Raw genomic sequence first — 14,278 nt, forward strand, 5'->3', positions numbered from 1 at the left:
ACCAAGCAAAGTATATAGGATGTGCTAGTCCTACAACTACTAGATGATTCTCTTGTTGTCTCTCTTTTTTATTGAAGGACTTCATGATACAGTTATTCTCCTGACCAATTTCTTGTTAGACAGCCAGCTGTCAGAACATCTAAACTCTTCACCAGTGTAGAGAGAGGAACAAGTGAAAGAAAGGTAGATCAAGGCGAGAGAGATGTAGAGACTTTTGTACCACACACACACACACACACACACACACACCTGTAAAACAGACACTTGACACTAAAGAGTTTTTCTTTTAGGTTTGCAATTACTGTATTTACACTGTCTTCATATCATCTATGCCTTCTCTCACACACATTAAAACAATATACTCACAGACACGTGTGTGTGCATACACAAAGCCAACCCCCTCTTCCCACACAAACACAAAAGTTCTCGCTTGCTGGTTTGCCGGCTGGCTCTAGATGGAATCAAATAGCTCAATGTGTTAAAAGCATTAGGTAAGCACGGATCCAGCAGTGCTCCTCGGGCCGATATCATATGTCCTGCTCGATTACAGTCTGGTGTATACATTTAGTGGCATCTCTGACCCTCCACCTATCTATCCCTCTCTCCTCTATCCCTCCCCTCTCCTTCCCCCTTGGGGTGCTTTAACACAGAATGGACCATCTCAAGATGTTAGTTGAAGAATAGATGTTTGGAATCTCTCAGGTTAGGAACAAAGCACATGTAAAGGTTATTCGTATACAAACAGAGAAAGGAGGAGAATGTAGTTAAATAGAAATTAAAATAGAACTGAGTTTGTGTGTGTGTGTGTGTGTGTGTGTGTGTGTGTGTGTGTGTGTGTGTGTGTGTGTGTGTGTGTGTGTGTGTGTGTGTGTGTGTGTGTGTGTGTGTGTGTGTGTGTGTGTGTGTGTGTGTGTGTGTGTGTGTGTGTGTGTGTGTGTGTGTGTGTGTGTGTGTGTGTGTGTGTGTGTGTGTGTGTGTGTGTGTGTGTGTGTGTGTGTGTGTGTGTGTGTGCGCGCGTGCGCTCCACGCAAAATGCCTGTAGCCTGCTGACTGTTACCTCACATCCTGCAGCTGCATGTGTACAAGGCAGCGAACACACTGAGGCTTTTTTCCCCCAAACTTCACCGCAGCACTTGGCCCCGCTGCACCACACTTGTTTCTGCATCGCAGGCAATGCTAGGCTAACATTAGCACTTTTCTCCCTGCGTAAGCAGTTTACAGTGTGAATGCATGTATTTGTGTGGGAGATCACAGCTGACTCCAATCAGTCAGCCACTTGCGTTTAAGGCAAGAGTGAGGTCAGAGGGTTGGGGTAGGATGAGAAAGGTGGTACAGTGGTGGTAGAAGGGGGTATTGTGAGACATCAAGCAGTCGTTAACAACAGAAATAGAATGTTTCCAGGTGTGCATACTGAACCCCAACAAATTGTATTTGGAGGAGATAGAAACATATTTAGTGTCTGCTAATCGGAAAACCTGTTGGTGGATCCAGACTGTCTCAACTGATTCGTGTTGAATGTGTTTTTTGTTCACAGAAGACTGGAGGGACAGGAGTGTTGAAAGGCAGTAAAGGTAGACAGAAAGAGGACTGGAAACTGAGAAAAAAATGAAGGGATTACAAACAAAAAAGGGATAGCTCGGGGAAACGGGGAAAGATGAGAGAAGTGTTCTTGTCTTAGATTCTGTAGGGACGCACATCTCTGTTGTGTCTTTCACCATCACTGATGAAAAAAAGCTCCTCTTTCTACTGTAAGCTCCCCAACCCCAACCGAAGCTGTACCTCTTTCAAACCTTTGCTGTAAAAAAAAAAAAGAAGGGAGAGGTCTTGTTAATCAGCATTTGGCTTCAGTTTGGGGGCTCGTATATAAGCCCTCCCTTTCCCTCCCTGTCCTCCTGCCCCCCGTGTATGTAATAGATGAGGATAGCAGAGCATATGTTTACGAGCACGAGTGCTGGACTTGGCAGGGCCGAGCGCTACTTCAGTGTCTCACAGTTCAACACAGCCCAATGACTGACTGACTGGGCCCCTGTCTTTCTAGCAGAGTTTACATTATGTGTATACGCACTCACTGATACACGACTCCTGACTCTCACCACTTGTCTTCTTTGAACTTCTCATTGTTTGTAATTCCTAAGCTGCCCTCCAGGTAATTGTTTAAGATTGTAGATAAATATCTGTAGCCATTAACCATATTGTTTTCCCTTTCCCCTGGTCCCTTCCCTCCAGTGGTCCTACGCATTGGAGAAGCCCAACACAGGCAGTGTGTTCAGCTTGGCCTGGTCTGCAGATGGCACCCAGCTGGCTGGGGCCTGCGGCAATGGGCATGTCATCTTTGCCCATGTGGTGGAACAGCATTGGGAGTGGAAGAACTTTGTGATCACCCTTATCAAGAGGCGGACGATGCAGGTAAATGGGAGGGCAGCACAGACACAGATCCACCTTTATGCTTTAACCTTAAAGAAAATCAATTTAGTCTTGTCTACACAGTGATTCGTGTCATTATCCAGTTTTAGTTTATTTGATGAAACAAGGGGAAGAAATATGTGACAAAAGACAAACAAGATAACACGAAGCAATGAAACCGACAGAAAGAGAAACTAATTTAGATGGCACAGCTAGATGAAGAATCATCCTGGAAGCCCACCTTCAAGGGTTAAGGGTTTTCAACCACATATCACTGAAAATCAGCATGTCTGTGAGGAAAGATTATAGATTCTTAAACATTAACAGAACCAAACTAAGTTATGTCAGCATTAGAAAGAGAATTGAAAAGTACTGCAGTGCCATGGGCAGAGGTGAGGGAATATGCTATGTAGAGAAACAAATGCTTCCCAGGCCTTGATGAGTAGTGGCCATATATTGAAGTAGGACCCTTTCCAGTGTGCCAGTCTGCAGCCCTGCAATGACAATGACCAGCCTGTCTAGCTGCCTCTCTTGCTCTGCTGTTTAAACTCACGCTAACCACAAGGTAGCGTTTACATGCAGTTAACAAACCCAAACATACGTATACATTCACACTTATATACTTTCAGACAGGGATACACGCTCACACCTACAGAAATAAGGTCACGCACATGCATGTGTTCCTACACACGTGCACTCATTTGCTATAGACATCTTTACCGAACGCAGTTTGTGTAAACCAAACAAAGTCGGGTCATCAGCCATTTATTTTCAGCCTTGCAGGCGCACTTCTGTCTCCCTCCTCCCCCTCTCCTCCTCGCAGTCCTTTTTTAAAAGTGCACATCTGCCAGTAGTTTGTGAATCAGCCAGCTAAATTTACCACCTTGCGGTCAAATGTTTTTTATTCCTGGTTGTGTTGCATGTAAATTTGGCTTGCTGGAGTGAGCAGAGGAGGAAGATTTGTAAAGCTGTAAAAATAACCCCACCTCTCACCTGGTGCTGGAAAAGACCTTTTCATTCATTCACTGAGAGAGAGCTGGAGGGAAGTATTTATCTATGCAGGTGAAAAAATGACTACCAACCACCGCACGCACACACTTAAAACAGTAAAAACTGCTTTCTCCACACCACAGTTGCCCTACATATACTTGGGCATACTGTAGACTGTTTCCTGTATATATTAAGCATAAATACGCTCTAATGCGTAAGTGACTGTTTTCACCCGTTAGTGAAACCAGTGTCTCTTCTTTGTGTTTGCGTGTTTAAATGTAAATTGTTTGTTCACTGGGATAAAGTTTATGCCTGTTCAGTCATTTCTGAGAGATGTATTCATTTCTACTCTTTACTTTACTCTTCCTTTTGCCATTCCTCAGGTGAGGAATGTGATGAACGATGCGGTGGACGTACTGGAGTTTCGAGATCGAGTCATCAAAACCTCTTTGGCATACGGTCACCTAGTGGTCGCCACATCCCTTCAGTGCTATGTCTACAAGTCAGTAGTCCACTCCTTCTTTGCTTTTCTCCTCGATCACCCCGGTACAAACTGGACTGAAAAAGTCTCATGCTATGTTTTAAGAATTTTCCTCACACGTCAGGGTTTTGTGCAACACGCTCGTCTTTTACATCTTTTGACCAAATCCTGAGGATAATCTTTAGATCCAACTAAAATATACTGAGAGTCCAATGCCGTGGAGCTAGATAAACCTCCAAAATTTGCTCCCAAAATCTTGTCAAAGAAAAACTAAGCTAAGTGGCCCTGTAAGGGGGAATGAAAAAAATACATTTTACTAAAATGCAGATTCTTACTAGGCTAATGTTATCAGAGGGCATCTGTGTATTTGTATCGTGGTTCATTGTGTGTACTCTTCATGCTCTATCAATCTGTATTATATCTATCTACTCCTTTCTTTTTATTTTTCTTCCTGCTCTTGGTCTCATTTCTTTAATCACCTCTGCACCAGTGGTAGCATTTTCTTCTTAAATGTCCGAGTTTTCATAAATTTTGCTGTCTGTGTTTGTGCTGTATATCTGTTCCAGCTCAAGAAACTGGAACACTCCACTCATCTTCGACCTAAAGGAAGGAACAGTGAGCCTCATCCTGCAGGCAGAGAAGTGAGTGTCTCTATTCTAGGAGCAGTGCAACAAGAGGGTGAACAGGCTGTTGGATCGCCTATCACCTTCTCTAATGCGTCATTGCTCCACACTGACCACTCATTGAGCAGCCAGTCAACCGAAAAGACACACACACACACACACACACACACACACACACACACACACACACACACACACAGGGTCTGTGCCGTAGATCAGCCAGTCATACAATAAGGCTGAGAGTGAAACCACTGGGGGAAATTAGATTAATATGGAGTAGCTCTTGTGCAAAACTCCAGTGCAGTGTCCCTGCCACTCAGCATATAGCTAAATAGATTATTGGCCATTCTGAAATCACAGTGGAGTTTGATGAGTCTTGCTGAGTAAGTCAATGCTGTGTTAATGTCCATTACATATCTAAATGACCTGCTTGTGTCAGTTTATTAACTGTTATAGACTCTTCATTCTGTTACTGTTTACCATCTATCATATCTCCTTACTTAGTCCCCTTCTTCCCTCTCCATGTTACCACACTCACCCACATATAAAATCATATATATACAGTTGGGTTTGGGTGATAGTGTCATTATTTTTCATCTTTTTATTAAATCGATATAGTGAAAAAAACATTTTGGGGTTTTGTGATACATAATAACGTATATAATCTTCAAAATAATATAGAAATGTTTTTTATATATTTTTACTATATTGTTTCTGTCACAATTTTGAAAAACCGGCAGCTGAAGCAATACTTGGTCATTTGGGCAACCCTTTATGTTCCGATCCTTGCACATTATGTTAAGTTGCATTGAAGTTGTTAATATGAATGAAAAAATTAAATTGAATTAAAGTACCAGTAAACACGCTATATCATATGCATATCATTATCAAGATATGAAATGACCTAAATCAGGAAAGAAAATTTGGGCCTTTATAGCCCAGCCATATATAGAGTAAACTTACTCTCATCCACTGTATCCTCATGTCTCCCCCACTCAGACATTTTCTGCTAGTGGATGGAGCAGGTTTGTACACATTCTCCTATGAGGGTCGATTGATATCCTCCCCCAAGTTCCCTGGTATGAGAGCTGACATCCTAAATGCCCAGGCTGTCTCCCTTAGTAACGACACCATCGCCATCCGAGACAGGAGTGATGAAAAAGGTGAGGGGACTTCTATCACCACTTTAAATTTTATAAATGGGATTGGCATTTATTATATTCTTTTTCCTTTCTCCTCGACAGTCATCCTTCTCTTCGACTCCCTGACCGGGAAAGCCCTTGGCGATGGCAAGCCCTTGACTCACAAGGTGGGTAATCCTTTACCCTTATATATACCATATGTTTTTCAGCACCAAGGAAGTGCTCTGACCCTGTTGATTTTTTTTATTCACTTTTTGTCTACACCGAAAGTGGGATTTGACCAAAAATCTGACCAATTTCGTCATTTTGCGTGTAGCGTGAAGGATTGACAGAAATCGCCACAAGATCAGTTCTCCTGCACAGTGCTGGGATCATCTGGTCATGTTACTTTTATAATAGTCACGGTGACTGGTCAAAATGTGTTGGTTTTGTTATATTATGCGTTTAAACAATATGATATTGTAATAGAATCTGCCTGAGTGTGCCTGTTTAAGACGTGTGTATAGTATGACTTCATGCACAGTGAAGACCCAATTGGTCATGGACTCATTATTTTGAAACAAGCAAATTATTCCAAATTATATTATCAGTTAAAAATGTATTATATCTTACCTTGTTTGGTGAAAGATGTGTTTCATTACATTTATAAATCAGATTCAACATTCCAAAAATCAGCTGGTTTGGCGATTTAAAAAAAAAATGATTGTGAAGAGTGCAAATAATGTTAATAACTTCATAACCTGAATGATCAAACTGGTAAATTAGCGTCAAAGCTCTTGATCATTTTCACCATAGAAACAGCTACTGCAGCACAGAGTAAACATGTGGTAAGATAGTTAGCGATGAACATAAATCATCCCAAAAAGATCTGCTTTTTTTTAATCCAATGTCTGAGATGGATGTAGAGGTGGAAGGCCATATGGCCTCCTCATAAATGTGTCTTTCCAACGTGGAGGTAATGTATAAGAGGTTGTGTGGATCAATCAGGGCTGCAAACTTTAATTTTTCCCTACATTTTTGTTCTATAAAACTTGAGCTAGCTAGAGCCAGTCTGTACTATAAGGTGGATGCTGCTACTTATTTTCCACGTCGTCTACATTTAATCAAAAGGTGAGGAGGCTGGCTTTTTTGCCTGCAACCTTTAAGCTTTAGCCAAAGGTAGTGGCTATTTCTTTTTTGCCCTGATGATTCAACAGGCCAGTCTTCGTCTAAGTAGACCCAGCTGAAGGGAAAAGAGTCTTTTCAGAGTGAGTGTCTGTGCTTAAAAAAAAAAAGAAATACACTACACCATATCCAGAGGGGAGAGAGACAATAAAGACACAAGAGGAGATTGGGGGAAGGGCTTTGGAGTCAGACTAAGAGGGAAAGAGACAAAAAGAAGGAAAAGAAGTGGAGGTAGCAGTAGTTACCGTTTGTCAGCATGGCTTTGTCTGCCAGTACTCCACAGCTCCAAGATACTGCACTGAAGCCAGCTGGCTCTGGCCAAACACACACACACGTACACACACACACACACACACACACACACACACGCGCACACACACAAACACACACTCGCTGACACATACATATACCAGCTCAATGTCTCTCTATCCCTCACATATACACGCACACTTGGCAGAAAGCCTGTTGGATCAAGGCACAAACTGCCCCCCACCCCTCACCCCCATTTTCCTTTTCCTTTCTTTTCCAGATCATTCACTCAATTGTTCCCTCTTACCTTTGCACTGTGTGTGTGTGTGTGTTTGTGTGTGTGTGTCATTATTCATATGTAGCTGGAGGTGGTGGAGATTGCTCTGGACCAGTGTGGCCAATCCATTGAAAGGAAGATCGCCCTGATAGACAAAAACCGTGACCTTTACTTGACCTCTGTGCGTCATCTTGGGCGAGAACCCAAAATCTGCAAAATTGGTGAGACAGACAGACAGACAGGCAGGCAAGAGGGAACTCACTTGGCAAGATGCGTAGTGACTGTTTTGTTTTTCACACAAGTGAACAATGAACTTGAAGTGTGTTTGTGTGTGTGTGTGTGTGTTCTGTCCTGTCCTGTAGGTAGCATGGTTCACAGTATGGCATGGAATGATGCTGCTAACATCCTGTGTGGAATCCAAGACAACCAGTTCACAGTGTGGTACTACCCGAGTGCTGTCTTCATTGACAAGGAACTGCTGCCGAAAACACTGTACACAAAGGATGGCAGGTAGTCATTTGCAGTCCTTTTCTCTAACATATTCACTGTCGTTTTATCATAAACGGCTGATACTGTTCACTGGAGAGGAAAATAAGAGCTAAGTAGAGAGATAGAAGCAGCTTCTTTTGCACCTTCCAGCTCTTTCCCCAAGGTATAACACATAGCGCTTTAGTCACTCTTTTTTGCCAGCAGCTGTCAGACTGCACAATGCTTCCTGCCCGAAAGTCCTCAGCTTCAGCCAGTACAGGAGGTGCTAAGGCAGAGTGCCTGCACTGTCTACACAGGCGGACCTGGAGTACTTTTGTCTAATCTTAACATTTTGGTTTGCACAGTTTTTTTGTTTTTATTTGTGCTTTATGTTTTCTTACATTGGTTTATGGTCTGTTGTTGTTCTTTTTTTACACTTCCAATTCTGTGTCATACTTTTTCAGACATAATACATCTGCTCTAAATAGGATCAAGTTGCGGGTTGCTTACATTCACACAACTTCAAATTGAGTTGCTATTTTTCAGTTTTTTAGTTTGTTTTCCCTTTGTTTTACTTTTACACTTTTAGTGCTCCAGCAGCCAGATTTTTATTATGGCAGTCATTAAAGTTTGTTTTTATGCAAAGTACACATGGGAAACACCAGATACCAAGTGGAAAGAGCTAATAAATAAATAAATACAAAGGCTCCATTTTTACGAATGTGTCTGGGTTTTTAGGATATTTGTGACTGAATACAGGTTAGACCAAGTACAGTGCAAGTTACAAATGCAGTACTGTCATGGTGTGCTTCCACAAATTGCTCTTTGTATTAAAAATTCTGATGACACACACACACACAGACACACACACACACGCAAACTTGAAAAAAAATGCATGGTCAATAAGTTGATTGTAGTATCTATCATCCTTGCATCACCCTATATTTATATATATTATTGAACATTATTGTCAGTCTTGTTTCCCACATAATTTTTCTTACACACACAATTATCAATACTTGCAAACTTTTCTGTGAGAACCAAACTTTGAGGATGTTGTTACATATATTTGTCCTAAGTCTGATATATATATATGTATGTCTGTGTGTGTCTGTGTGTATTTGTCCCCTCCGAAGTGAGTTCAGCCTTGCACCCCACATTCTGAGCTATGTTGGCACCAAGGTGACATTACGCCAAGGGGACGGTTCATTGGTGTACAACAGTGTACCTCCCTACCCGGCCCTCCTGCACGAATACAGCACCTCTGCACGCTGGGAAGATGCGCTGCGTCTGTGCCGCTTTGCAAAGGTAAGATACCAACTTATCTCTATGTACCACTGCAAAAAATGTCAAGCTGCTGTGACATCATTCTTCTATCAGGTCTTAGTGTTGGTATACTTACTTGAAATATTTCTTTACATGTTAGGGCCCACTCACACTGTCCATCTGTACCGTGCCTGAGCACATTTCACGGCTAAAGTGTAGTTTGTTTGACCAGTGTGAGTGCAACCGTACCACGCCTAGGCGCAGTACGCTTGCCGGCCACGGACAGTTTGGGAGAGGTGGGCTTTTGTAAAGCATGTTTGCACATGTACAAGCACAAGCGTGCGCACGTGTACGAGCACGAGGCCTACGTTCTGACGTAATTTTATGTGCGCCTGTTCGGACATAGAAAAAAAGAAGGACGGACCATGCGCGGACATTTAAAACAATGGCGGCGAACGGTTCCCGTTGTGATGTGGAGGGGGAGTGTTTACTGCAGATTTGGTCAGAAGAAAATATTCAAAAACAGTTGGACAAGACGCACAAACACTCAGAGGTCTATGAAAAGATTTGTAAACAAAGCATCGCATCGCGATGACGTCAATCAATGCGTGTGACATGTTACGGCGGGATGTCGTATAGGCAGGCAAGAAGCATTCCGCCGAGGCCCAGGTAGTGTGAGTACAAACGGGCCTCGCCCGCGGGGGGAGAGGAAGGGGAGGACAAGTACCCTAAAGCACGGGGCACGGTACGGATGGACAGTGTGAGTGCGCCCTAAGATATGCAAACAAAGTTACAGTGTGCATCATGTCTTAGCATCGATAACAAAATGTCTTCTACTTTGCATTTGTATTTGTATAATTGACCTCAACATAGTGTGACACATCCTCCAGTCAAGGGCTATGGCCCAGTCCAGGTTCCTGTGGTGTGTGTCACGCACACACATGCATGTATGTATGTATACATGGAAGAGAGGGAGTCTAAAATGAGAAGGTAGTAGGCAGGTTTACGGGACCAGACCAGCAGGCTTTAATTAGCCTTCAATTAGCCTGGTGACACCATTTACCGGATTTAGCCTCCATAGACCTCAGTCATAAATACACACTCCACTATTATGCATGTGTAAACTCTCCACATACATATACACACACACACATACACACACACACACACACTTACTTGGACTGTGTCTTTGCCTGGGCGGTGATGCAATAACCACAATCCTGGGGAAATGGACGGCTAGTAGAAGAAGGGACGGAGAGAGAGGCACTGGGTTTAAAAATTTTCCTCGACCCCTCCCCCCTCCACTTCTGGTAAGAGTTTGGTGGCAGCACGGCTTTTCCCAGCATCACAGTCATTGTCAGTAAGCCCTGACCTGATAGGCGTTGACACATGTTATAGTTTACAGGCAAACACACAAACAAACATACATATCACACAATCCAACTATGATACAGGCACTATAAGAATATTTGTGATATGGCTTCAACTATTTGTATCAAGTTTGTGACCTCAGGCAGTGGCTGACAGCGTTATTTTTTTTTTTAGGAGTGGTTTCCAATATTAGAGCTGTCATTGTAATGGGCACTGATTAAAAGGGGGGAATTACAGAGTGGAGACTCCAGTGTCAAGTTTGTTCAAAGAGTATTGACCAATTGGTGGTTAAGGCTTCATTTTAATGAATGCAGCTGTGCAGAATAAAGCAGTGACACATTTGTTTACATTCATTGATGTGTGCGGCAAATGTCTATGATTGTTTGTTTGTAGTGTGTGTCATGAATGTTTTCTTAATGGCTCATGACTATAATGAGGCCTGCCAGGATTTGAGCAGGATTTAACAGGGACTATAAAGACACCATCACACCCTGTCCTTGTGCGCACACACTTACACACACACACAAACACAAACACACTTCTTACTTTTTTAATCTACCATCATGCTTTGTTATATTCTTAATTATTGCTAGCTAGAACTGACTTTTGAACATAAACATTTAGGACAAGGTTAAATAAAAGTTACATATGTTCAGATAATATCTAGAATCGTGCAAAAATAGCTTGACTGTCATTTGTGATATGCAAAATTTTATTTTTTATATTTACGACTTTTTCATATTTTGTTAGTACCTGATGGTTTCAGGGATAACCGATGTTTTTTAATTTTTGCTCTTAGGAAAGAGAAAATTGTACGAAGAAATACATTTTAGCTCACTCATTACACTGTCACTGTCACTTTACCTTATAAACTTACTTATAGATTATTCAAAACTGCGTGTGTTTTAATATATAAAATACAAACAGTTTGTTTGAATAAACTAATAAATACATTTATATATACACACACCGGTATATACTGTATATTCGCAATTTAATGCATTTCCATTCACTACATACCTGTACATCGTTTACTTACTTACTTTACTTGATTCATATTTTAAAGGTTAATATTAGCCCTATGATTTAACTCTACCATTATGTCTTAGATTCTCATTTTACATTTACTTGTGTGTTTTGTTTTTAATACATATTTAATGAGCATCGTCAAAGGAAGCCCAAAATCATCGAAATTTTAACTGCTTCTTGTAATTGTTGTGCACTTGACAATAAATAAACTAAAAAAACATATTATAAATATAATATAATCAAATTTGTATTATTCATTTATATTTATATTTATATTATCATAAATATATATTAGATTGTTTTGTTTTAATATATGTTTTTGATATAACACCTGCCCTTATATGGTGTTTAGGGGGCTTTAGCATATGCTAATCAAGTGTGACATCAGTGTGATTCCTTGTTCAGCACACCTGAGTGAAAGCAGAGTTGGATGGTCAAGAACATTTAGTGCATCTGGAGTAGACTTCTGTTATTTTTTTTTTTCTCTTAACAGAAAATTAAGAGAAATGTTAAGGGAATGATGTTGCATGAGGCCCATTGTGTCATGTGGTGAGATTTTGTAAGTTAAAGATGCTCTCTGCCTCTGCTCCCCACATCTATAGGACCAATCTTTGTGGGCATGTCTTGCTGGAATGGCAATGTCCAACCGGGAGTTGACCACGGCAGAGATGGCCTACGCTGCCATTGGTGAGGTAAGGGCATTAGTTAATGGCTAATTCAATGGAACACACCGTTTTTCAGCCAGGCCCTCCAACACAAGTACATACACACAATTGAATAAACTGAACTTCAATGATTTTGACAGAAATTAGTCAACGAGACCGATTAAAAAGTATTCAAAAGCCATTCACAATCCTCTCCATCTCTTCTTTCAGTTACCTAGGGTGCAGTACATCAACTTTATTAAGGAGCAGCCATCTAAGGAGTCATCTTTGGCCCACATGCTGATGTTCAGTGGTCAGGTCCTGGAGGCTGAAGCCACACTGTTACAAGCTGGTCTCATCTATCAGGCCATACGAGTCAACATTGACCTTTTCAACTGGGAGAGGTACAACTCTGTCTGTGCGAATGTGTGTTTGAAGATACAGCTAGACGGAGATGGACTGTATAAGTCATTTTGGGGTTCTCTGTTCACAGTAAGAGTTAGGGCGAAGCGTGTTTATGCATACAGGAATGATGTTTATCTGCATTTTGTCATCTTGTGTCCAGGGCTCTGGAGCTGGCAGTCAAACACAAGACCCATGTGGACACTGTGTTGGCCTATAGAGGACAGTTCCTACAGAAATTTGGCAGGAAGGAGACCAATAAGAGATTCCTGCAGTACGCTGATGGGGTATGTCAGGACAGCACACCACTCCATTAATTGATTTGGGCGGTGATCGCACTGGAAGCCTTTTTAGCAGTGGAGGCTGTCTTGTTGTAATTGTTTACCAAGGGTGATCAGCTTTTTTATGCTCAGCTGCTTATACACTCTGAGTGCCTCCAGTGGAGAAAAAAAAAATAACTCTGAAGGGGATAAACACTTAATGTCACTTCAGCTTTTTCTCTGCTGTCCACTGGAAAGACGCAGCGGAATTCAACCAAAAAATTGAGGAATGCTCTGTTGTTGCTGTCCAAGAAATAACAAGAGATCTTAGAGGAGTATTAATTAAATAGCTGTTTTACATTGTAAATCCCACACTGATCAAAGCAAAATAGAGTATCTTAATTAATCTCACCTCATCTCATCTTTCTGTCTTTCTGCCAGGTTGAGGTGGACTGGGAGAAAATCCAGGCGAAGATAGAGATGGAGTTGTCTAAAGAGAGAGAGAAAGCTGCTAACACCTCTGTGAGGAGCAGCGTGGCTTCACGACGTTAATGTCCTCTAAAACATCCGCTTTCCAGAAATGGATTCCTATGTGTTTTGGACATTTGGTGAATATTAAGTGGGTTGGCTCAACTTCAGAGTAATAAAAAATGTCTGTACTCCAGATAAAATGGCTACCATAAGTTACAAGTACATTAACTTCAATTAAAAACCAAAGGGAACATTTGGAGATGTCAAGATTAGTAGGCCAGGAAGAATGACACAGAGCGATGACTCTTACGTTACAATCTTGTGGAATACGCTGTGTAATGTAAAAACATTTGCACAACATTATACATGGCACTACTGCGGGTGGATGATTCGTCTTTTGAAAAGATTATATTTCTCAGCAACAACACCATTATAGCCTTCAGTCATATCTGCTTCTCAGTGATATCATTGTGTCAACTTAATGTCGATTGGTATCTTTTTCAATTTGTCAAAATCAACTTGATATGTTTAGTCATTCACAGAATTATTGCTTTGTTTTTTGTTTTTTTTGTCCGTGATGTTTGACTTTGTGTTTTTATATGGATAGATATTTTTGTAGTTCTTATATTCAAAACATTGCCTTCTGTAAAGTAAAGTAAAGTAAAAAAAAAAAAAACTATCTCAGGTAATAAAACTGATGTATGTAATCACCCAAGATATCCTCTTTTTACTTGTTGACCATATTTTTCGTATTCCTTTAATGTTTTGACGTTTTGTACAAAGGTCATAGAGTATCTTTGACATGTTTTTTCAGCTTTGCACTCGGTGCATGTGTATTTTAGAGTCCAATATTTCTACAGTATGTGCTACTCTTTGAGCTATTCTTGTATTTCCTTTTCTGCTGAGGTGTGAAACCAACTGCTTGCCATGCAGCTCCACCCCCTGGTTGGCAGAAGGCCAGTACATCGTCAGACCATTATAGCCTATCCATCTCCTCGAGTGGCCCAGGAGGGAGGAATGGGGGCGAAGATATGTCTC

The 14,278-nt window shown here is 41.3% G+C and overlaps 1 protein-coding gene across 1 annotated transcript in view; it reads left to right on the plus strand.

Annotated features, from left to right (window-relative positions):
* ift80 (intraflagellar transport 80 homolog (Chlamydomonas)) overlaps window positions 1–13,687 on the plus strand; it is a 40,676-nt gene extending 26,989 nt beyond the window's left edge. Inside the window, exons 9-20 of the mRNA XM_083913714.1 lie at window positions 2,227–2,406; window positions 3,777–3,895; window positions 4,441–4,515; window positions 5,497–5,660; window positions 5,742–5,806; window positions 7,415–7,550; window positions 7,692–7,839; window positions 8,934–9,105; window positions 12,066–12,155; window positions 12,339–12,511; window positions 12,673–12,796; window positions 13,211–13,687. Of these exons, the coding sequence (XP_083769840.1) occupies window positions 2,227–2,406; window positions 3,777–3,895; window positions 4,441–4,515; window positions 5,497–5,660; window positions 5,742–5,806; window positions 7,415–7,550; window positions 7,692–7,839; window positions 8,934–9,105; window positions 12,066–12,155; window positions 12,339–12,511; window positions 12,673–12,796; window positions 13,211–13,321 (1,557 nt within the window). The 3' untranslated portion in view covers window positions 13,322–13,687. The remainder of the gene's footprint in view (window positions 1–2,226; window positions 2,407–3,776; window positions 3,896–4,440; window positions 4,516–5,496; window positions 5,661–5,741; window positions 5,807–7,414; window positions 7,551–7,691; window positions 7,840–8,933; window positions 9,106–12,065; window positions 12,156–12,338; window positions 12,512–12,672; window positions 12,797–13,210) is intronic.
* The last annotated feature ends 591 nt before the right edge of the window (window positions 13,688–14,278 follow it).

Source organism: Echiichthys vipera (genome assembly GCF_963691815.1).
Source record: "Echiichthys vipera genome assembly, chromosome: 5".
In the NCBI taxonomy this organism is placed as follows: domain Eukaryota; kingdom Metazoa; phylum Chordata; class Actinopteri; order Perciformes; family Trachinidae; genus Echiichthys; species Echiichthys vipera.